This window comes from Oncorhynchus nerka, linkage group LG20 (genome assembly GCF_034236695.1).
Source record: "Oncorhynchus nerka isolate Pitt River linkage group LG20, Oner_Uvic_2.0, whole genome shotgun sequence".
Taxonomy (NCBI): domain Eukaryota; kingdom Metazoa; phylum Chordata; class Actinopteri; order Salmoniformes; family Salmonidae; genus Oncorhynchus; species Oncorhynchus nerka.
In genome coordinates, this window is record NC_088415.1 from 36,191,356 (window position 1) to 36,216,559 (window position 25,204).

General features: G+C 42.9%; 1 protein-coding gene across 2 annotated transcripts in view; it reads right to left on the reverse strand.

Annotated features, from left to right (window-relative positions):
• Window positions 1-208: 208 nt before the first annotated feature.
• LOC115102398 (lysine-specific demethylase 5B-B-like) overlaps window positions 209-25,204 on the reverse strand; it is a 34,286-nt gene continuing 9,290 nt past the window's right edge. For both annotated transcript variants that reach the window (XM_029622313.2, XM_029622312.2), the window contains exons 7-28: window positions 25,094-25,193; window positions 24,731-24,846; window positions 22,787-22,945; window positions 15,783-15,902; window positions 15,539-15,697; window positions 15,177-15,358; window positions 14,793-14,955; window positions 14,561-14,680; window positions 14,266-14,460; window positions 13,750-13,931; window positions 12,258-12,382; window positions 10,513-10,663; window positions 10,203-10,317; window positions 8,597-8,952; window positions 7,200-7,338; window positions 6,470-6,649; window positions 6,205-6,354; window positions 5,566-6,015; window positions 5,348-5,432; window positions 4,949-5,157; window positions 1,428-1,691; window positions 209-1,195 (exon numbers count right to left, since the gene is read on the reverse strand). In XM_029622313.2, coding sequence (XP_029478173.2) covers window positions 1,067-1,195; window positions 1,428-1,691; window positions 4,949-5,157; window positions 5,348-5,432; window positions 5,566-6,015; window positions 6,205-6,354; window positions 6,470-6,649; window positions 7,200-7,338; window positions 8,597-8,952; window positions 10,203-10,317; window positions 10,513-10,663; window positions 12,258-12,382; window positions 13,750-13,931; window positions 14,266-14,460; window positions 14,561-14,680; window positions 14,793-14,955; window positions 15,177-15,358; window positions 15,539-15,697; window positions 15,783-15,902; window positions 22,787-22,945; window positions 24,731-24,846; window positions 25,094-25,193 — 3,849 coding nt within the window. In that variant the 3' untranslated portion in view covers window positions 209-1,066. The remainder of the gene's footprint in view (window positions 1,196-1,427; window positions 1,692-4,948; window positions 5,158-5,347; window positions 5,433-5,565; window positions 6,016-6,204; window positions 6,355-6,469; window positions 6,650-7,199; window positions 7,339-8,596; window positions 8,953-10,202; window positions 10,318-10,512; window positions 10,664-12,257; window positions 12,383-13,749; window positions 13,932-14,265; window positions 14,461-14,560; window positions 14,681-14,792; window positions 14,956-15,176; window positions 15,359-15,538; window positions 15,698-15,782; window positions 15,903-22,786; window positions 22,946-24,730; window positions 24,847-25,093; window positions 25,194-25,204) is intronic.

Genomic DNA, 25,204 nt, shown 5'->3' on the forward strand with positions numbered 1-25,204 from the left:
ACAATTCCTTCGACCTCATGACTTGGTTTTTGCTCTGACATGCACTGTCAACTGTGGAAGCTTATACAGACCTGTGTGCCTTTCCAAATCATGTCCAATCATTTGAATTTACCACAGGTAGACTGCAATCAAGTTGTAGAAACATCAAGGATGATCAATGGAAACAGGATGCACCTGAGCTCAATTTCAAGTCTCATAGCAAAGGGTCTGAAGTCTTATGTATTTTTTAATACATTTGCTAAAATTTCCCAAAACAGGTTTTTGCTTTGTCATTATGTGGTATTGTGTGTAGATTTTAGGATTTGTATTTATTTAACCCATTTTAGAATAAGGCTATAATGTAACACAATGTGGATAAAGTCAAGGGTTTGAATACTTTCCAAAGGCACTGTATAGTGTATGTGGCAGTTGATCCAGTTCCTTCTGTCTGCTACATTGCTAGTCTACAACTGTAACTTACCCCAGTCCATACGCTTTCTGTTCTGTACATCAAACCATTGCTGAAGCATCAACACGTAGTTCAGAGGAGACCAATCCATTGAATTCAATTGAGACAAACATTATTGCTCAGATAAATAAACTTAAGTCTACTGATATAAGTCAGTATGATGGAAGTACTAAGTATTGGGTTTCCCAGAAAATACAGTTCTCTCCATCACATGATTTATTACGGGGAAGGAGGGGGACCTTAACCATCTGTCTCAGGTTTTGCATGCAAGGAAGTTCAATATACCCTTGGATCTTTAGAGTGCCTTATTGTTTGACTCCTTTGCACCACCCATTATATGGAAACCCATGCAGCACACTGACTCCACATCATGTCACAACCACAAACAGTTCAAAGGAGGAAAGAAAAAGATGTAAAAAATACAAAAAAAGTAACAAACAGTATAGTTCTGGACAACAACCCAATAAAGAGGAGATAGCACCGTTGTCACAAAGGGGATGAGGACAAGGGAGGGCTAGGTCTGTGACATCCTGACTTGTGTGGCCAGGTTGCTAACGGAGTAGGCCGAGAACCGTCAGACTTTCCTTCCAAAACTCCATCCATTCTCTCCTCAAATCCTCAGCGGCCATCGCTTATTGTACAGCCGACACACACATAGTCCTCTTTCTCAGCCAACTCGGCTGTCACACCCACACAGACCTGGTGGAACCACTGGTTACAGCTGCCGTCACACTGGACCCAGTCCACCTGAAATAAGTCAAAAACACCAAATAAAGAAAACTCAAGTGACATAAGACAGACAAGGAACTGAATATTCAGTACATTTGACAATTTCTACGACTAACAAACTGCTAGGCATTCTGTCCCGCTCTCCTTTATTTGAACTCCAACACTAGCAGCCAGTCAATCAGGTTTTTCGCAATTAATAAAATATTGCTCATTATTTCATATTTTCTTATCAGTGAGTGATTTATTTGACCTCATCTCCTTCTGGCTGCTGGCATCCCTCTGCTGGACACATGGCCATCTCCTCTTCAGAGTCGTCTGACTGGGAGAAGTCGGAACGAGGAGATGAGGAGGTAGAGGCTGCCCTGCGTTCCAGGTTCTTCTCCTTGTTCATTTTCTGTCTCTTGTTTTGGAGCTTCTTGGCCTTGTCCCTGCGCTCTGTCTCCAGAGCCTCCCTCTCCAGGCGTTGCTTGGCCTTCTTCTCTGCTCCGTTAACTACTTCCTTTTTCAGGCCATCCTGAAGAGATAAAAAACACATCTTAAAGTAAGTAAACTGTATTTCTTATTTTCATCAGTGATGATACGGTAACAGTAATAAACTAAATGCTTTTATAGGCCAATAATAAAAATACATACAATTTAATTTAATGTATTTGTATGAAAGGCTGTGGAGAAATGGTAGTCATCAAAGTCGAATAGATAGAAGTTAGTCATATCAGAGCTGTAGCTCCGCCCACCAGTGAAATGGAGAAAAACATGCTGGGCAATTCCAGCTCAGAGAAGTCAAGTGAGAGAAAGTTCCAGCCATCCTGTGGTTTTCCACAAGTTAGCTTCATTGTGTTAGCCAAGGCCAGTGTGCATCCTTGTTGATATGCAAGTACATATTTAATATCCTTCAGGTGTTTGTCTAAAGACACAATTGGGGACAATATTGTCATTCTATGGATACGCTAATTATGCGTTTCTACTGCGAGGCATCAAGAGCTAGCAACTGTAACAAAGCTTGCTAGCTCCATCTCGCCGATCATATTATTTCTGACATTTATCCTAGAATTCGTATTGTGTAATGTTCCTCAGTGCCTTTTTTACATACCCTGTATAGATGTCCAGAAGATGGCACCGACAGACATGGAAGCTCTGCTTCTAGCTCCTAAGCAACTTTTCAGTATTTCGTTCTTTTGTGTCATTTCTTACATTATTAGCCCAGAACGTTTGTGTTGTTACATACAGCCGGAAATAACTTTTGGATATCAGAGCGGCAGTAACTCACCAACATTACGATCAGAAATACGACTTTCTCGAATTTGAATCCTTTAATTTATTCCTGATGCTGCTGAGGTATTCTGAGTGGAGTTCTTTTCCGACTCAGGAGGCGTGAACACCATCCACCACTTCCGAGTATATTACTCGATAATGTTCCGTTGCTGGACAAAAAAGTAGACGAGCTCTGGGCAAGGATCTCCTTTCAGAGAAATATCAGTGACAGAATCATGGCTCTCTCTGGATATACTGTCCCCGTCCATTCAGCCACCTGGGTTCTCAGTACACAGTACAGATATGAATAAAGAACTCTCCGGGAAGAAGGCGGAGGGCAATTTGAGAAGAGGTATTTAGAGTGGACTTCGAGTCCATCCACCACATCAGAGTATTTTACTCGCTAACGTTCGGTCCTTGGACAATAAAGTAGACAAGCTTAGGGCGAGGATCCCCTTCCAGAGAGACATCAGGAACTGTAACATACTGTTTCACAAAATCATGGCTCTCTCCAGGTATACTATCCTCATCCATACAGCCAGCTGGGTTCACAGTACATTGCGCAGACAGGAATAAAGAACTCTCTGGGAAGAAGAAAGAAAGGCGGGGGTGTATGTTTCATGATTAACTACACATGGTGTGATTGTGATAACGTACAGGAACTCAAGTCCTTTTGTTCACCCAACCTAGAATATCTTAATCAAATGTCAACAGTATTAACTTCCAAGATAATTCTCTTTGGTTATAGTAAGAGCTGTGAAAATTCCTCTCAAGCCGATACCAGGACAGCCGTCAAGGAACTACACTGGACTTTCTGCAAACTGGAAATCACATATCCTGAGGCCGCACTTATTGTAGGTGGGGATTTAAAACAAAACGGAATTTGAGAACACACTAACGAAATTCCATCAACACATTGCCTGTAGTACTCGTGCTACAAAATCTCTCGACCATTGTTACTCCCCCTTCCGGGATGGCTTCAAGGCCCTCCCCCACTCTCCCTTTGGCAAATCAGATCGACTCTATTTTGCACCTACCTTCCTATATGCAGAAAGTCAAAATAGGAAGTACGCGTGATAAGGTCTATTCAACGCTGGTCTGACCAATTGGAATCCATGGTTCAAGATTGTTTTGATCACGGCGACTGGGATATGTCCCAGGTTGCCTCTGAGAATAACATTGACATATACATGGACACGGTGACTGAGTTCATCAGGAAGTGTATAGGGGATGTTGTTCCCACTGACTATTAACACCTACCCAAACCAAAAACCGCAGATAGATGGTAGCATTCACGCAAAACAGAAAGCAACCACCACTTAACCACGGCAAGGTAACTGGGAATATGCACGAATATAAACAGTGTAATTATTCCCTCCGTAAGGCAATCAAACAGGCAAAACGTGGAGTCGCAATTCAACAGCTCAGACCCGAGACGTATGTGGTAGGGTCTACAGACAACCACAGATTACAAAGAGAAAACCAGCCACGTCGCAGACTGAAGTCTTGCTCCTTGATTAGCTAAACACTGTCGCCCGCTTTAAGGATAACACAGTGGCACTGACGCGGCCTGACCCCAAGGACTGTGGGCTCTCATTCTCTGTGGCCGATGTGAGTAAGACATTTAAGAGTGTTAACCCTCGCAAGGCTGCCAGCCCAAGACGGCATACCTAGCCGCATCCTCTGAGCATGCGCAGACCAGCTGTCTGGAGTGTTTACGGACATATTCAATCTCTCCTTATCCCAGTCTGCTGTCCTCACTTGCTTCAAGATGTCCACTGTGGTTCCTGTACCCAAGAAATGGTAACTGAAGTAAATTACTATCGCACCGTAGCACTCACTTCCGTCATCATGAAGTGCTTTGAGAGGCTAGTTAAGGATCATGTCACCTCCATCTTACCTGATACTCTAGACCCACTTCAGTTTGCATACCGCCCCAATAGATCCACAGATGACGCAATCGCCATTGCACTGCACACTGTCCTATCCCATCTGGACAAGAGGAATACCTATGTAAGAACGTTGTTCATTGACCATAGCTCAGCCTTCAACACCATAGTACCCTCCAAGCTCATCATTAAGCTTGGGGCCCTGGGTCTGAACCTTAGTGGGGTCATGTTGCATGGCTCCGTCTTGCCTTGTATAGCATTAAGCCATTATAACCACGTTATTATTACATGCATATTGTTTATCGTATCGTGAACTAGAGATTGTATTATATATACACTCTACATCTGGCATTCAATATTGCATCTTTATTTCTCTCTTTACTTGCAGACCACGTACACACTTCTTGCAAGGTGCCATACCACTAAGTGCCTTGGCCCATCCATGCTACATACACGGTGCTGTTCCGTGTCCGTACTGTGAATCTTCAGCGTCATTAAACCACCTAGACCGCACTCCTCCGTCTTCTCATCTGTGCCCTTATCAGCACACGAGAGCGAACATAAAGTAGAATATACAGTCCACCAAGTACTCAGTTACAGTACTTGATAGCTAGCATGCTGACACACACACCTCTTTTTGTGGAGAGCTTCTTTCCTGAGAGTTGCACTGCTTGCGTTTGTCACAGTCCGAGGGGTCGTCCTCTTGCTGTGACTTGCGTCCGTGGGTGTGATGCGTTCCCAGCCCGTTCAGTAACACGTGGTAGAGCTGTGTGATCTCTGGCAGAGACACCTGCAGCAGGAGCCCTTCCACCATCAGCTCCTCCAGCTCCACACTCAGACCTGCAGCAGCACAGCACACATCAGGTTATTGTAAAAGACAAATGTTCTCAATCAACTACCGTGCGTGCTGGTTAAATAATCAGTAGTCATCAGTAGAGCTCTAATCAATATAATGATGTTGTCAAGAAGTCCAGCTGGTGATAAGAATGACAAATGATTCTACAACACTGCTTTATAACACAGAACTGACCCTGCAGAGGAATGCATCGTTGCTCGGTGTAGAAGACCATCTGATCATGACTTGTCCTGTTCCACTCTGGAGTCAAACATGGTGGCTGTTTATATATATAAAAACAATATATATATCAAATTCATTACTAATCTGGTCATTAACATAACTCTTAATTCTGAATGATATCACTTTAAAATGGATAGATAACTACATTTCAGAGAAGGGGTGTGACTGACCTTTCCAACCGGAGATGGTGAAGTTCTAAAGCTCTCCTCCAGGTCTGGAAGGCCACAGGAGGCAGAGACCTGTCGCGCTCGCTGTTGCCAGCTGACTGTTCTCTCAACCAAATAGTGAAGCGCATCGCCTTCCGGTAGACGCACCTGGATACGCTGCAGCGACGCCAGCAAGGGCAGGACCTTGTCCAGGGAGGGCTTCTCCGAGCGTCGGCAGTCTGGACACAGCCAGGCCTGGGTTGAACGGGAGTCTGAGGGAGCCCTCACACACACGCTGTGGAAGGCGTCCCGGCAGAGCTCACACTGTAACATGGCTCCCATGGGGGGATTCTGACACACACACACCTTCAGGTCCATGCAGTCTGCCGTGGGGAGGAGCTTGGACTCGTTAGCTGCCCGGATGGAGGAGAGGGCCCCCATCTCCTGTAACCGCACTTCCCCGAGAGTTGCCAGCTGGTAAATAAACGTAAAATCATTTCAATTTCTACAATTTGAATGCAAGTTCATGTCCAACGTGCATTGAGGTACAATACATATCCAGTACTAGAAAGAAGTAGAGAAAGCCAAGGTCCGCACTTTGAACTGAGTTGGAAAATAAAACATGTATTCTGTTTGAGACATGGCCATTGCAGGTGTACTTACAGCTGAGGTAGTGTCCTTGGTCTCTAAGAGGGCTTTTTCCACATCACTGAGACAGTCTAGCTTCACCATCTTCTTCTTACTGCAGTCTTTAGCTTTTTTTGACTTCCTTTTCGGAGACCCTGCTCCAACCTCAAATCTTGGACACAGAACCTGTGGACAAGAACAACATTGTGAATTCTGGTGAATGCATTTCTGGGAAATAAAACTGCTTTATATTGTACATCACTCATGGAACATTCATAGGTGGTGCATTACAGCCGATTACCTCAAGCAGAGTGAAGTGAGAGTTTTTCATGAGAAAGGTTTTAGCTGCAGACTCTTTCCAGGCCTGCAGCTCTGTTACCAGAAACTCCAGATGCTTTAGGGGGTCCAGCTGGACTGGGATGGCTTGTCCTCGTATAACCATATCAGAGAGCTTGTCAAACAATGGAATGGACTCTCCATCCTATAAAAGTACACAGAACACACGTTTTCTATACATAAATGGTTCCACCTTAACATGTCAACCTGGGAGCATTGTTTCTATAAAAATCATCCCCAGTCCACCTGGCCGTGCTGCTGCTCCAGTTTCAACTGACCTGAGCCCTAGGACCATGCCCCAGGACTACCTGACATGATGACTCCTTGCTGTCCCCAGTCCACCTGACCATGCTGCTACTCCAGTTTCAACTGTTCTGCCTTATTATTATACGACCATGCTGGTCATTTATGAACATTTGAACATCTTGGCCATGTTCTGTTATAATCTCCACCCGGCACAGCCAGAAGAGGACTGGCCACCCCACATAGCCTGGTTTCTTCCTAGGTTTTGGCATTTCTAGGGAGTTTTTCCTAGCCACCGTGCTTCTACACCTGCATTGCTTGCTGTTTGGGGTTTTAGGCTGGGTTTCTGTACAGCACTGAGATATCAGCTGATGTACGAAGGGCTATATAAATACATTTGATTTGATTTGTATAACATCATTGTGAAAACGTGGTGTTTTATTCATCTGTACCTGAAATGCCTCTGCTTCCTGAAGCCACTCCCTGGCCCTACTGATGGAGTCCTTCAGCATCAGACAATTGGGGAGGTAAGCAGGTATACCCACCACCTTCTCAGCTGCTTCAGAGAGGACTTCTATAGATGGGGGGGGCCTGGTGGAGAAGAAAACAGTTATGTCAAAAGACTGGTCAGTCACCAGCACAAGGGGGCCCAGTTATCCGGCTGACAGGAAGCATACATATCATATTTATCCATCTGTATGGACTATGCAGAAATGTCCTCAGGTGTGTGTCAATCATAAAAATATGAACGTACTATCATGAAAAAAAACCTTTGACAATTGCTAAGACATTTCACTTCCCTTGTTGTTCAATATTTGTTGCTATTCACTCCATCTTTCATTAAAGGTCAATTCAAGATCTTTCTGATGTAAGCAGACATCACTGTTGTGAGGGTTGTGAACCATGCAACGTTTTTCCTCTGACGGATTGTTTAGTGTTAGTAGCTTTACATAGGCATCTATACTGACCCCTTGCAACCATGACAAACTTTTACACTTTCAAACCATTGGTGGCATATACAGTTACCGTGGTCTGGGCTGTGCACAATTCTATAATAAAGAAAATGTTCAACATACTGATAAAGTCATAAAGAATCAAAACTATCCGTCCGTCCTTGAGGAGATAAAAAAGAAAGACACTTCTCACTATACTAAGCACTAAAATGACAGAACATTTGAATGAGAACTCTAGCTCTAGAAAGATGCAGACAATTAAAACTGGACTGAAAAAGACTGCTAAAACCGTGGATATGTGGCGCGCACAGAATAGATGCACATTCCTTGGGAGAGCCATGCCATTCAAAAAAAGCTGTTTGAAAAAAACGCCGGTGACAGTGATTATTAAAATGCACTGGGTACCAAATGGGATGAAAGCAGAACTAGATATGCATGCTCACTTTTTGTAGATCTTGTTGAATATTCTAGCAGCAGCATTTTGCACTAGCTGGAATTAAAATGAAGCAAAATCAGGGACACTGACATATTGTATTTCTGCTAACGTACAAATCAGTAATCCCGTATGTTTGTACATTTGTTAAAGAGAAACCTCACTAGCTTTAATATAAGTGCCATAACCACATGGCTCATTTTGGCTAAGAGTAGAGAAAGTTCAAATTCAAGACCCAGAGTTGAATCTCTGAGGACACAATTATTGTAAATTCAGGTCTAAATGATCCAGAATAACAAAGCCCAGAAGATGACCGTAAACCTATTGTTAAAATCCACTCATCTAAAATTTTGGCCTGTCTTCTTTGACATCGGATTCCTAAAAAAAACAACCCTGAAATACCTGGTTTACAGATTAAGATTACAGATGTAAACGAGAAATCCTCTGTGTGTGCGGCCTTCACCTGGCCTTGAGGAGGATGCTGGTCTTTTCCTCCCAATGTTCAGACACCGTGAGTAGCTCCTGCAGATGAGCCATGCCCTTCTCCACGGAGGGGTGAGGGGTCAGGCCCACGCCCTGGTCTATCAGCCTCCGCATGGTCTCCAGGGTGAGGGTGGAGGGCTGGGCGCTGGTCTGCTGCACACCCTCCAGCCAACGGGCTTGCTCCAGCCTCTCCCGTAGTATTGGAAGTTCAGGCAGATCCACATCAAAGTCAAAGCTAACGTCTAGAAGACTCTGGATCACCGCTGTGCTGGTGGCCTCATCCATCAGAACTTTCTCACTGTGCTGCTGGAAGTCTTCGATGCAATTCAAGAGATCCTAAGAAAATAAACGTCATTCATATCATTATGAATACGATTCTACAATGATTGAGGATTCAGATGGGTTTTATTTGGGTTTATGCTTTAACCTTGAGGAGTACTTTCTGATTTGGGATGTTAACGGTTAACATTTGATCGGTCATGCACATCGGTCAAAAGGTTAATTTGAATAATGTAATGAAATTAAATTGGCGCATGTGTTTTTGTTAGTCGTCATGCATTTTATTTATCACACTCGCACAGCATACAGACCCTAGTTTGAGTGGAATATCACCTGTCGAACAGCGCGAGAGCTGCAGCTGCTCCTCAAACAGCTAGTTTCTGCTGGAGTGAAAAGCCCAGTCATTGCGCAACAATTCTAAACGCAATCACGTGTTAAAAAACAAAGTTTTGATGGCCACGATTAAAAAGAGGGTCCCAGCTTTTCATTGATAATATTTTTCTTCCTCAACTCGTAATTGAAGCGCACTTCCCATTCACCATTCAAGTGCATAGGATTAGGCAACGGTAGGCAGGCTATTAAGCGCATCACCCACCACTTTGCAATCGGAGCTGGAGGCTCTATGCAATTTGGTAAAATATACTTCATTTGTTGAAACCTGAATGTTTTACTTGCTATTATGAGGCATGTCTTACCTTGCTTCAAAGTAGCCTAGCCAAAATCCCACCATAGAAACATGGAATTTATTTTCCATGTCAACTTTCTTTCGTTGTCCAGAAGCCAAAGGCACCATCCCAGTCATATTAGCAACCCATCATAGTTGTTGCTATTGGATTCCCTCTCTTTCCATGTTTCTAACAGAGATGTTGATCTCTGTCATATGGAACCGCTCACATCAGGTGTGCTGTTATTAACTGTGTTAGACTGCGACTTACATTCTGGTGAAAGTTTGAAAATGGTGTTTTATTAGCTGCTTCACTACAATAGTTGCATGTTAAATAATATAGCATTTTGGCTGTGAGCCAAATGTCTGTTCCTTGTATGCATGCATAACATTTTCTGTGTCATGTCATTTTACTGTTGGGATTTATTTTTGCAGTTGGTTAACTGGTTAATGAGGGTCGGTTAAAATTGGCAGGAAAATTGACGGAATTTGCATTCCATCTCTGACCAATCGCGTTAAACATAGTTCCACAGTCATCTTAGTTAGGTCTAATCAAATTCCAATGACATTTTCTAATGGCTGCAATATCATGGCATTTAGATATTGAACTTCCTCATTGCATGGCATGTAGTATCTATTGGACCTTTAATTTGGGGGCTTGAGGAAGGCTGCAAGGGATGTTGTAAAGCTGCCTGACAAATGACCTCAGCTCCTGCACGGTCAGCTGGCTCTGGGTCTTCCCCCCACCACACCGATACCTGAGAGAGAATTATCACAACAATTAAATCAAACTGCATCATGCAAACCCTTGAATCAAACTGGTAATACAATTTAAATAAACAGTTGGTTGGTTGAGGAATTGAATATTCAAGACATAGTTGATCATGTGTGGGCAGGGGAGGGAAATGATCCAGTGCTGATACTCCTGTTACATCTGACTGTGTTAGTGGTACCTAGTCTGCCTTTTGCCGTTGAGTAGCTGCTGGGCCACTGAGAAGCACTTCTCTGCATCCTGTGTGACTAAACGGAGCTGACGCAAGAGGTCATTGTCAGGGAACATCTTGGACTCTGATTCGTTAATGAGGGAGCGGAAGACTGACAAGCCTGAGGAGAGAAGGTCAACATTTCAACCAATAGGTTATGTGAGGCCTGATTCACAACTATACGGAACAAAAATATAAACATCACATGTAAAGTGTTGGTCCAATGTTTCATGAGCTGAAATATAAGATCCCAGAAATGTTCCATCCACACAAAAGCTCCTCTCAAATGTTGTGCACAAATTTGTTTACATCCCTGTTAGTGAGCATTTCTCCTCTGCCAAGATAATCCATCCACCTGACAGGTGTGGCATGTCAATAAGATGATTAAACAGCATGATCATTAACAGATGCACCTTGTGCAGGGACAATAAAATGTCACTCTAAAATGTGCAGTTTTGTCACACAACACATGTCCCTCATTGAGGGATCGTGCAATTAGCATGCTGGCTGCAAGAATGTCCACCAGAGATGTTGCCAGAGAATTGAATGCTAATTTCTCTACTATAAGGTGGCTCTAACTTAATTTGAGAGAATTTGGCATTGGGTTTGCAAAACCTAATAATTTCTGCACAAACTCATCTGCGTGCTCGTCGTCCTCACCAGGGTCTTGACCTGACTGCAGTTCGGCATTGTAAACGACGCCAGTGGGCAAATACTAACTTTCGATGGCCACTGGTACACTGGAGAAGTGTGCTCGTCACGGATGAATCCCGGTTTCAACTGTACCGGGCAGATAGCAGAGGTGTGGGACAAACGGTTTGCTGATGTCAACGTTGTGAACAGAGTGCCCCCTGGTGGAGGTGGGGTTAGGGTATGGGCAGACATAAGCTACGGACAACGAATACATTTGCATTTTATCGTTGGCAATTTTAATGCACACAGATAACGTGATGAGATCCTGAGGCACATTGCCGTGCCATTCGTCCACCGCCATCAACTCTGTATCACATCAAGCTGTCATTGGGAGTCCCATAGGGCGGCGCACAATTGGCCCAGCGTTGTCCGGGTTTGGGCGGGGGAGGCAGTCATTGTAAATAAGAATTTGTTCAATTTAAATAAAGGTTAAATAAAAAATAAAAATGGTTCAGCATGATAATGCATGGCTCCATGTCGTAAGGATCTGTACACAATTCCTGGAAGCTGAAAATGTCCCAGTTCTTCCATGGCCTGCATACTCACCAGGATGTTTGACAGCGCGTTCCAGTTCCCACCAATATCCAGCAGCTTCGCACAGCCATTGAAGAAGAGTGGGACAACATTCCACAGGCCACAATCAACAGCCTGATCAAGGAGATGTGTTGCGCTGCATGAGGCAAATGGTGGTCACACCAGATACGGACTGGTTCTCTGCTACACGCCCCTACCTTGTTTTGTAAATTATCTGCGACCAACCGATGCATATCCGTATTCCCAAATCATGTGAAATCCATAGATTAGGGCATAACGAATTCATGTCAATTGATTGATTTCCTTATATGAACTGTAACTCGGCAAAATCTTAGAAATTGTTGCACGTTGCGTTTATATTTTTGTTCAGAGTGAATACAGTTCAACTCTAAGGGGCGGTTTTCCAAACCCAGATTAAGGTTCATTTCTGGATTTCAAAGTACTTTTAACAGAGAGAAGAATATAGACAAGCTGAATTTGTCTCTCACTTTTTTTCTTGTCCAACTTAGCCTCCAGAGTCTCCGTCACGCGGGATGCCCACTCGTCATAGGTCTCAGCTCGCTGCTTCACCACGTTCATCATGGGGTACAGATCATCCAGTGTAAATCTATAACTGAAAGTGGAAAAGGGAATAATATCAGTAGAGGTCAAAGCCAGAGCAGATGAGCCATCTGAGGACACGGGGGACTACAGAAATGTAATTAAAGGAGCCGATGTGCCTCCTTATTCTACATGTCAGAGGCATGTTTGTTCTACACAACTTACACTACATGAACAAACGTATGTGGACACCTGTTCGTCGAACATCTCATTTGCATTAATATGGAGTTGGTCCCCCCTTTGCTGCTATAAACAGCCTCCACTGTTCTGGGAAGGCTTTCTACTAGATGTTGGAACATTGCTGCGGGGACTTGCTTCCATTCAGCCACAAGAGCATTAGTGAGGTAAGGCGATTAGGCTCGTAGTCAGCATACCAATTAATTCCAAAGGTGTTCGATGCCATTGAGGTCAGGACTCTGTGCAGGCCAGTCAAGTTCTTCCACACCGATCTGGACAAACCATTTCTGTACGGACCTCGCTTTGTGCACGGGGCATTGACAAGCTAAAACAGGAAAGGGCCTTTCCCAAACTGTTGCCACAAAGTTGGAAGCACAAAATCTTCTAGAATGTATGGTGTAGTGTTAAGATTTCCCTTCACTGGAACTAAGTGGCCTAGCCTGAACCATGAAAAACAGCCCCAGACCATTATCCCTCCACCAAACATTACAGTTGGCACTATGCATTCGGGACAGGTAGTGTTGTCCTGGCATCCGCCAAACCCAGATTCGTCCGTCGGACTGCCAGGTGTTGAAGTGTGATTCATCACTTCAGAGAACGTGTTTCCACTCCTCCAGAGTCCAATGGCGGCGGAGCTTTACACCACTCCAGCCAACGCTTGGAATTGAGCATGGTGATCTTAGGCTTGTGTGCGGCAGCTCTGCCATGGAAACCCATTTCATGGAGCTCTCGATGAGCAGTTATTGTGCTGACTTTGCTTCCAGAGGCAGTTTGGAACTCTGTAGTGAGTGTTGCAACCGAGGACAGATGATTTCTACATTCTTCAGCACTCTGCAGATGAACTGACTTGTTGGAAAGGTGGCATTCCTATGATGGTGCCATGTTAAAAGTGAGTCTTCATTCAGTAAGGCCATTCTACTGCCAATGTTTGTCTATGGAGATTGCATGGCTGTGTGCTCGATTTTATACACCCGTTAGCAACGGGTGTGGCTGAAATAGCTGAATCCACTAATTTGAACACATATTTTTATTTATATAGAGTATTTCTATTTGAACGTTCGACAACATTGTGCCCTGTTGAATGCACCCCGGGACTCACTTCAGTGTGGAAAAGGGGAAAAAAATCAGTGGAGATTAAAGCCAAACTGGTGCGTTGTGGATAGACTAGATGCGTCGGAGGACAGGACATGAGACATGACTCACTTCAGTGTATAGTTGGTGAGGGGGCAGGAGCAGAGGTCCTGGATGTGGTGGAGACAGACCAGCTGGCCGGGGCTGCAGGGGCAGGTGATGGCAGACAGGAAACAGGTGGTCCTACATTTGGCACACTGCCGCTCATCATCCTGCAGGAGATCGTACTCCGCCTGCTCACAACGCAACACCCCCTTGGGGAGAAAGACACAGACCCAATCATGTTATAAACGAAGACCTGAGAGACAGGGGAACCAGACAGCTGTTCTCCTTAATTGGAGTGAACAATATATCATTAGTGTTTGATAAGCCTCTAAAAATGCATACATCAAAATGATCTGTTTAGGTCTCATTGCTCTGCCTATCAAAATAATATATTGTGATTATTATGACCTGAAAAATACAGAAATATAAAGCAATGATATAATATTATTGCTTATTACTCGCTTATTTTTTAGAAGAAAAAAAATACTTTGATTAATTGATTTAAAAAGTGAAAAATAAATGTCTGTTGTAGGTGCACTTTACCATCTTGCGGACTTTATCTCGTAGGTCCTGTTCCTCTCTGACCATATCCTTCATATCCTTCTGGACAGCCGACGCCAGGACCACGTCCAGACTGTTGGCCTTGGAGGCCATCTGGCAGATCATCTCGTCATGGGAGAAAACACAGTACCGATGCAGCAGTCTGTAGTGGTCAACGCATTGGCGGCCTAATGCCATCTGAGATTAACGAAAGAGAGACTATATTAGTAAACAGTCGACTTCACATAAACTAACCCCTGCAATATAATATCAATGAGGAAGCCAATGAGTATCTTACCCAGTCCACAGTACAGAAGTTGACAGCCTCAGCGAAGTTAAAACCTTGGTTAAAACCACTGTGATAGGCTCTGGGGAAAGTGATGACAAACTCACCAGCACACTGATTGGTTCTGTAAATCTGGGGACACAGAAAATATCACTTTCAAGATGATGTCTCTGTTACTGAAATGATATAGTATTCTATGGAAATACATGGGTGTAAGTCTAGTTACATTGAGGGAGACACTTACCGGAACCCCGTAGGACATGAGGGTGTTAGGATTCATGATGGTGACCAGCTGGTGGAGGAGATCTGGCTGAATCTGAAACAGCTCTGGAGCTAGTTTCTTCATCACAGCCTCCAGCTGTTCCGCAGCAAAGCCAGGTGCTCCATACCATGTCTTTGGCTCCCCCCTTTCAAAAACAAAAAACTTGATTCTTGAACATCATGCAAATAAGGTATCCAAGGTGATATTAATAGCTTGAAAATATTGTCCCGACTCCAAACAGAAAATGTGGAAAACTAAAAATCCCTGATCATAAGCAAAATGGCACTTTGTGTTATGATTGTACCATGTTACTAATTACTTAGTTTCAACATCCCTAAATAAAGAGTGGTTGGTCAACATCAGTACCAGTGCAGGTAGTTGATGGAGTAGCTCCAGTGGTCCTCGATGTGCCAGCAGAAGGAGGAGAAGCACATGCCTACATAGAGCCAAGGTAGAGTCATCCCACAGATGTCTGCTGTGACATGAGTCAACACTGACGGGTCCATCATCGCCATGTTGTTCAGGTTCCAGCCACACTTCAGGTACTTCTGTAAGAGATCATGAGAAAGAGTTTAGACATTTTTTAAATGTATTTTTATTCCGATTCAAAATGGTACATTGGCAAAACAGTAAAATTGAAAGACACGTTTTTTCCATTATATCGTGAATCTACTGTGTGATATACTGAATTGGTTTGGTTACCCATTATTTTGAATACAGCTGCCTACCTCATCCTTTTCTGAAACCTTAAATCTTCCATTCTTGATGGGGAATCCGCTCCCAAACTCCTTGGAGGCTATATCTGCTCCGTACTCCACTGTGACGTCCTCTTCGATGGTGCTCACCAAGCGCCAGAACTCTTTTTCCACCAACTCTGTGGGAACCATCTGAAACAAACAAACAGTTGTGAATCAATTACAACAGGTTAAAATTGTAAGACCTTCCTTAATGGATTAGACACATTCTACTTACATGAACGGGCATGTTGAAGTAATCAGATTTGAAGGAGTCTGCCATTTCTCCAAAAGCCCGCAAAGAGTAGTCCCTGTATGCCTGCTCAAAGCCAAAAGCCTCCTGAGGTTTGCTGCACTCCTGTTCAAAAGAAGAAGAAAAAAAGGGTAGAAATCACACCTTAATAACAGTTTTCTTTTCACAGACAAACGCATTCGGCATTCCGCATAGAGCTTTTAAATGGCTTTTTGAGGAGGAGTGGAAGTGAAACACTGGAATGCAAAGAACTTGCATTTGTAGGCTGCATGGATAGCAGGGTAGCAGCAGGAGGTGACGCTAGGATGATGTATAGCACACGGTTAACTTGTTTATCATGGCGGTCTATCCTACATAGGATAGACAGCCATCAAATATATATATTTTTTAAATGACACAAAAGTTAGCTTGACCTGCTAAAAACAACATTAGCTACCCAAATAGTAGCTAAGCTAGCTAGCCAATGAACAGATGTCCAGTCCCAAAGAGAGAAGAGACACCTGAAACCCCACCTCTTTAAGGAATACCTAGGATAGGATAAAGTAATCCTTCTCCCCCTCCCCCCCCCCCCTTAAAAGACCTAGATGCACTATTGTAAAGTGGCTGTTCCACTGGATGTCATAAGGTGAAAGCACCAATTTGTAAGTCGCTCTGGATAAGAGCGTCTGCTAAATGACTTAAATGTAAATGTAAATGTAGAGAACTATGATAATACAAAAACACAATTGCAACGAAACATATCAAATTTTATATCACTTGAGAATAACAAAGAAAGCCGTAGTCTAAATTTCCATGTTTCCTAACCTCAGATACAGAGATCAGTGAAAGCTACTAAACCCAGTCTGCAGATGAAAGTCCCATCTATCTCCAATGGGTTACATATGCTACTGGTTTACCGTTAGAATTGGTTGTAGGGACTACAAATATACTATTTAATGTAACAATGCATAGACCTAGAACATGTACGGCCAACCTTGCGCCTAGAGATCTAGCTACTGGGTGTGCAGGTTTCTGTTCCAGCCCTGCCCTGACATTCTGCTTATTATTTGTATTCAACACTTTTCAAATGACTATTCTGTTATTTTGGAGTAAGATGAATGTCTAAACCCACTAACCATTTACATAGGCGTTCTTTGTACGATATGAAATAAAGTGTTGATTCTTTGAATGAAGTATAGTGTATTTTTGGGTCATTAAACATTCCGTTTGTCGGTTTTATTTCGTTGTCACTTACTCTCTCACTTTGTCTGATGATATTGCACAGATTTGCAGCGGATGTCCTTGATCACTGGCGTGGGTGTAACAATCCCTGTATGGCTGATATAGGACACAACCCCTGTACATAACAGCACTTCATACCCACAAAGCAACATCCATTATCCTACCAAAACCATGATCTTGGTTGGGCTATGGTTACTGTACCATCAAGTATATTTTGCTCTGCCCGGAGTACCCCCGAAGCGCTCCCTCATGTAAATTCTACCAGTAAGCCTATGGTCTCAGGAGTCTTCTCATGTACCCCCTGTGGATAGGCCAAGCACCCCCCCCAGGAGTCCTATTAACCCTGGTTGGGAAACACTGGGATAGAATAACAGTACTTTAGGTCTCAGAGCAGGTGACATCACCACACTATGCCTACCAGGGCTTTGTCTCACTTTGTTTTTCCTTGATTACTCGCATCCTATCCCCTCACCTGTATTTTAACACAACTGTATTGGAGGTGAAGGTACCTTCTACTCCAATGGGTTTTGAGCAGGAGGCGATGAGAGGAATCGAGGAAGGATGAACTGAGAAAGAGCCTAGGACTCACCTGTCAACTAGCTGTACTACACACTCACCACTCAGCTGCTTCACTCACTGACCACCTCCTCCTTCGCATCAACCTCAGCAGCCAGCAGAGCAGACTGTGTGAACTGAGTCAACCCACAGAATACATTTTGGGGGTATTTCATTCTGCTACATTGGCCCAGATCACCCAGTTGGAGGCTGCGTTATACTGTCGGTGGTGTAGGAGGTGAAAAGGGTGTGACTGTAGCAGAGGTGAGCTCGAGTGGCAACTGTGATGTGATCCCCTTGAGACTCGAAGAGTTGTCTCCTCCTGTCTATCATAAATCTATCTATATTTTAATACCGTAAGCATCTCAGCTGCGGGAGGATCTCCTCCTGCAATTTTGGGCCAATTTGCTCCATTCTGCTACACTCACTGTCCTCCTCATCCTGTGGTTGGCATACTAGCTTCAAGTATAATTTAATTAGGGTTTACGTCCCGGCACCGGGCAGCCATATGAGGATGAAACTCATACATTACATGGCTACTTTGCAGCTCATATAAAAAAAGTGGCCCTTCAGGGTATTTCTCTCTTGCCTCCACTATCCATGCTCTACCCTTTTGGTTACAGCAGATGTGAGATTATGTATTGCATGCACGCCCAATGCAGACATATGATGGGATTAGTATTGGCCTCGTGGGTATGTCTAATGTACTTGTACATGTGACTTGTCATTTCTATACTGAAACAGGATCAGCAAACCCTCACACATTGTTTACATTTTGTCGAGACACTTTCTCCATTTTAAATGATACTATTAGAAAAGCACTCACATCTGAGAATTTGTATGTGGGAATAATTTGCTAATAATTTACTAATACTGGCAAGATCAGTGTGTGGGTTTCTCTTTTTCATTAGACAATTAATGAGTCTAACCAGACTTGATTTATACTGCTACTGTATATGACGTCATGAAATGGATTAGTGCGAGCCCTACCCTTGTAATGAAGGTAGGCCATAAGGATAACATACACAGGAGAGCGACATTATTCGCAAATATCACTATCATGTGGGTGTACAGAAAGTTATATTTTAAGGTTCATTTGGTTGAATTAAAATACATCTTGCTTGAAATAAAGTTGCAATTTGTGTGCTTCATGGGGCGGCAGGTAGCCTAGTGGTTAGAGCGTTGGACTAGTAACCGAAAGGTTGCTAGATCGAATCCCAGAGCTGACAAGGTACAAGTATGTCGTCCTGCCCCTGAACAAGACAGGCCGTCATCGAAAATACGAATTTGTTCTTAACTGACTTGCCTAGTTAAATAAAGGTAACATAAAAAACAAAAAACGTAATAAATCATCCTGGTGTATTTATGCAGTTCAACATTATCACCACAAGATGTCAGCGCTAGCATTTGTAATATACACGTAAACAAGGTCGCGTGAAGTGAATACATGCCTATCACAAACTAGCGTTTCAATAAAATTACAGTACGTTTCTTAATTGAAACTAAGTGGGCAAATATAGTTGCGTTTTGGAGAAGAAGCAAACGAAGAGCTAGGAGAGACAGTGCATTATTGAGGGGGGAAAGAGGCCGATAGTGGGGTAATTGCTGCTGCTAGCTAACTACTGATGGAAACAATGTGGCCGTAAATCATTGGACTCGTATGCTAGCTACATTTAGTTTAGTTGGCTGTTGTGAGAGAAATGCATATATCTAGCTGATTAACAAGGTAAGCTGATCTTTCTCTAACTTCACATCACACTAGTTCTGTGGTTATTTGCTGTGCTAGCCAAATGTAGCCAACACCACCAGAGCAAATGGATAATAAACAGGAAATACATGTCTGATGATTTTGTTTAGCGGATCTGGTAGCAACAAGTCAATGTGTTTGTTCCGTTTTTTGGTAGGATCAAGAACAACGATCTTGTCATTTTGTACAATTACGGCATGCTGCAGCGCCGTTTGTTTATTGGGGAACCCCTTGGTTGCGTGTGCATATAGAATGTGTTATTGACAGTTGAAAAGGTCTATATCTAACACATATAGGTACCACTAACAACTTTGGTACTCTGTATAAGTAACAGCGCTGAACACATTCATATTATACACTCACAGGAGCCAGTACAGAAGCCAGTACAGACTCTGAACTGTGAATGTGTTTATTTATTCTCTTCTATACATTTTTTATGGGGTGGATCAGCTTTATTATTGCAGATAGATTGTGGCTTCCATCAATGTAATTGTCTGCATAATTTCCAATCCCCCATACATTTTTTGTAAATATAGACAATATATACAGTGCATTCCGAAAGTTTGTCCCCCCCCTCAATCTACACACAATATCCCATCATGACAAAACCTGTTTTTGCGTTGAAATGTGCACATTTATTTTAAAAATGAAATATTACATTTACGTAAGTATTCAGACCCTTTACTCAGTACTTTGTTGAAGCACCTTTGGCAGCAATTACAGCCTTGAGTCTTCTTGGGTATGATGCTACAAGCTTGACACACCTGTATTTGGGGAGTTCCTCCCATTCTTCTCGGCAGATCCTCTCGAGCTCTGTCAGGTTGGATGGGAGCGTCGCGTCGCAGCTATTTTCAGGTCTCTCCAGAGATGTTTGATCGGGGTCAAGTCCGGGCTCTGGCTGGGACATTCAGAGACTTGTCGTGAAGCCACTCCTGGGTTGTCTTGACTGTGTGCTTAGGGTCATTGTACTGTTGGAAGGTGAACCTTCGCCCCAGTCTGAAGTCCTGAGCACTCTGGAGCAGGTTTTCATCGAGGATCTCTCTGTACTTTGCTCTGTTAATCTTTCCCTTGATCCTGACTAGTCTCCCAGTCCCTGCCACTGAAAAACATCCCCACAGCATGATGCTGCCACCACCATGCTTCACCGTAGGGATGGTGCCAGGTTTCCTCCAGACGTGACGCTTAGCATTCAGGCCAAAGAGTTCCATCTTGGTTTAATCAGTCCAGAGAATCTTGTTTCTCATGGTCAGAGTCCTTTGGGTGTATTTTGGCAAACTCCAAGCGGTCTGTCAAATGCCTTTTACTTAGGCATGACTTCCGTCTGGCCACTCTACCACAAAGGCCTGATTGATGGATTGCTGCAGAGATGGGAGAACCTTCCAGAAGGACAACCATCTTAACAGAGGAACTCTGGAGCTCTGTCAGAGTGACCATTGGGTTCTTGGTCACGTCCCTGACCAAGGCCCTTCTCCCCCGATTGCTCAGTTTGGCCGGGCAGCCAGCTCTAGGAAGAGGCTTGGTGGTTCCAAACTTCTTCCATTTAAGAATGATGGAGGCCACTGTGTTCTTTAGGACCTTCAATGCTGCATACTTTTTTGGGTACCCTTAATTGAAAGGGTAACCCAGATCTGTGCCTCGATCTAATCCGGTCCCGGACCTCTACAAACAATTCCTTTGACATCATGGCTTGGTTTTTGCTCTGACGTGCACTGTCAACTGTGGGTCCTTATATAGACAGATGTGTGCCTTTCCAAATCATGTCCAATCAATTGAATTTATCACAGATGGACTCGAATCAAGTTGTAGAAACATCAAGGATGATAAATGGAAACAGGATGCACCTGAGCTCAATTGTGTCTCATAGCAAAGGGTCTGAACACTTACGGAAATAAGGTATTTCCGTTTTTTTATAAATTTGCTACAATTTCTTAAAACCTTTTTTCACTTTGTCATTATGGGGTATTTTGTGTAGATTGATGACGAGAAATATATATATTTTTTTACAGACATATCTTTTACATTAGTTATTTTTAGTCTCGTCCTTCAGCTCCACTCGTCCCCTCCCATCCATCTCTTAACATCATCCAGTTTGGATTTCTACTTGCCATATATTTTTCAATTGTGCCGTTTCACAAAAGTTCTGAACCTTTCTATTGTCATTTTCACCAGATTGTATTTTTTTTTTGTTGCTAGGAGTATTATACTGAACCAAAATATTAAACGCAACAATTTCATTGACTTTACTGAGTTACAGTTCATATGAGGAAATCAGTCATTTGAAATAAATTCATTAGTCCCTAATCTATGGATTTCACGACTGGGAATACAGATATGCATCCGTTGGTCACAGATGGGCCTCGGGATCTCTTCATGGAATTTTAGTGCATTCAAATTGCCATCGATAAAATGCAATTGTGTCCGTTGTCCGTAGCTTATGCCTGCCCATATCATAACCCAACCATGGGGCACTCTGTTCACAACGCTGACATCAGCAAACCACTCGCCCACACAACATCATACACGTGCTCTGCTTTTGTGAGGCCGGTTGGATGTACTGGATGCCAAATTCTCTAAAACAACGGAGGAGGCTTATGGTAGAGAAATTGACTTTCAATTCTCTGGCAAAAGCTCTGGTGGACATTCCTGCAATCAGCATGCCAATTGCACACTCCCTCAAAACATAAGACATCTGTGGCATTGTGTTGTGTGACAAAACTGCACATGTTAGAGTGGCCTTTTATTTTCCACAGCACAAGGTGCACCTTTGTTGAGATCATGCTGTTTAATCAGCTTCTAGATATGCCACACCTGTCAGGTAGGTGAATGGATTATCTTGACAAAGGATCAAATGCTCACTAACAGGGATGTAAACTAATTTGTGCTAAGAAAATGTAGATACGCTTTTTGTGCGTATGGAAAATGTCTGGGATCTTTTATTTTAGCTCATGTAACATGGGACCAACACTTTACATATTGCGTTTATATTTTTGTTCTGTATATATTATTGATCGGTTGACTGACTTTTCAAATCACCCATCAGTGCTAATTTGCAGAGTTAGCTCCAGGTAAATGTTGCAATTCTTCAGCCATTTCTGAACCTGCGACCAAAATCCCGCTTCATACGGACAGTACCAAAACAAATGATTGAATGATTGTCTCTTCGCAGCAAAATCTGCAGCGCTGGGATGGTTGTATCCCCTATATACTGTATATAACATTCTATTGGTTGCAAGAATTTTGTAAAATAATTTATATTGAAAAACAAAGTTGACGCAATCTATATGGCACTATTTTTTGGTTCTTAAATTAAACTGTTTTTTTTTTATTTATCACAATTTTCTTTAACCAATTTTGTTCTTTAATGCAAGGCCAACAGACAAGTTCCTTACTTTCTCCCCCTTCCACTTGCCTCTTCCATTTGAATGTGGTTATTGGTGTGATGAGGTGACTAGACATCACTACTCACTTGAGCCAGGCACTTGGGGCACCTCCAGTCTCCTTTGGGGATGTCGTGCAGAGGGGGTATGAGACAGAAGGTGTGGTAACTGGCGTCACAGCCATCACACAACAGAAGACGATCCTCGTCACTCCCGCTGCCACACACCAGACACATATACAGGTCCACCTACAGAACAGAGGCAAGAAAGTTGTTTAATATAAAACTAATGAATAACCAAAGGGAACTACAATTCAACTTTTGTTCACATAATCACATTTCTTCAACTTCCTATACACTACCGGTCAAAAGTTTTAGAACACCTACTCATCCAAGGGTTTTTCTTAATTTTTGTATTATTTTCTACATTGTAGAATAATAGAAGACAAACTATGAAATAACACATATGGAATTATGTAGTGACCCCCAAAAAATTGTTAAACAAATCAAAATATTTTATATATTTGAGATTCTTCAAAAGAATCACCCTTTGCAACAGCTTTGCACACTCTTGGCATTCTCTCAACCAGCTTCACCTGGAATGCTTTTCCAACAGTATTGAAGGAGTTCCCACATATGCTAAGGACTTGTTGGCTGCTTTTCCTTCACTCTGCGGTCCTACTCATCCCAAACCATCTCAATTTGGTTGAGGTCAGGTGATTGTGGAGGACAGATCATCTGATGCAGCACTCCATCACTCTCCTTCTTGGTCAAATAGCCCTTACACAGCCTGGAGGTGTATTGGGTCATTGTCCTGTTGTAAAACAAATTATAGTCCCACTAAGGACAAACCATATGGGATGGTATGTCGCTGCAGAATGCTGTGGTAGCCATGCTGGTTAAGTGTGCCTTGAATTCTAAATGAATCAGTGTCACCAGCAAAGTACTCCCACACCATAACACCTCCTCCTCCATGCTTTACGGTGGAAAATACACATGCAGAGATCATCCATTCACCCACACAGCGTCTCACAAAGACACAGTGGTTGGAACCAAAAATCTCCAACTTGGACTCCAGACCAAAGGACAAAATTCCACCGGTCTAATGTCCATTGCTCGTGTTTCTTGGCCCAAGCAAGTCTCTTCTTATTGGTGTCCTTTAGTAGTGGTTTCTTTGCAGCAATTCGACCATGAAGGCCTGATTCACACAGTCTCCTCTGAACAGTTGATGTTGAGATATGTCTGTTATTTGAACTCTGAAGCATTTATTTGGCCTGCAATTTCTGAGGCTGGTAACTCTAATTTATCCTCTGCAGCAGAGGTAACTCTGGGTCTTCCATTCCTGTGGCGGTCCTCATGAGGGTCAGTTTCATCATAGCGCTTGATGGTTTTTGCGACTGCACTTGAAGAAATGTTCAAAGTTATTGAAATGTTCCGTATTGACTGACCTTCATGTCTTAAAGTAATGATGGACTGTCATTTCTCTTTGCTTATTTGAGCTGTTCTTGCCATAATATGGACTTGGTCTTTTACCAAATAGGGCTATCTTCTGTATACCCCCCTACCTTGTCACAACACAACTGATTGGCTCAAACGCATTAAGGAAAGAAATTCCACAAATTAACTTTTAATAAGGCACACCTATTAATTGAAATGCATTCCAGGTGACTACCTCATGAAGCTGGTTGAGAGAATGTAAAGAGTGTGCAAAGCTGTCATCAAGGCAAAGGCTGGCTACTTTGAAGAATCTAACTTGTAAAATATATTTTGATTTGATTAACACTTTTTTTGGTTACTACATGATTCCATGTCTTATTTCATAGTTTTGATGTCTTCACTACTATTCTACAATGTAGAAAATAGTAAAAATAAAGAAAAACCCTTGAATGAGTAGGTATTCTAAAACTTTTGACCGGTAGTGTATGTTACACAAAAATGTTTTCAATGTGTTCTGGTGTAAATACATTATACTGTTGATCATCAATTTAATTGTATTCTCTCTCAAAGGAATGGATTAAATAAAGCCACACTTACTACACTCACTGCAGGAGGTGGGGCATCAAGACTTGTTTTTTTCTTATATCGAGACTTGTTTTTGTCTGCCTCGCTCACCGGCTCGATGGGTTCTTGTTTCACTAGAATGGGAATGTCTTTTTATGTAAAGAAAAATGACATATGATGAGCATAATGAGGAACATCAGAGGATTTAACTAATGAATTACCCACGGTGTATCTTACACCCTTAGCCTGAACATCATTCATTAACTTCCAATATTCACTCTTAATGCATGGCCCAATACATGGATTGAGTAGTATACAAGTGTGTACATATTGGCACCGATCACACATATTGTGTCAACTCTTCTGTGGTTAAAGTAAAGCCTCGTCAGTACTGACCTGGCTCGGGCTTGGCAACAAAAGAGCCCATCCTCCTCCTCAGATTTGGTCTGTTGTTTTCACAGGGTTCAGTTCCTGGTTCTGTCTTCACACAACCCGACTGTGGGTGGA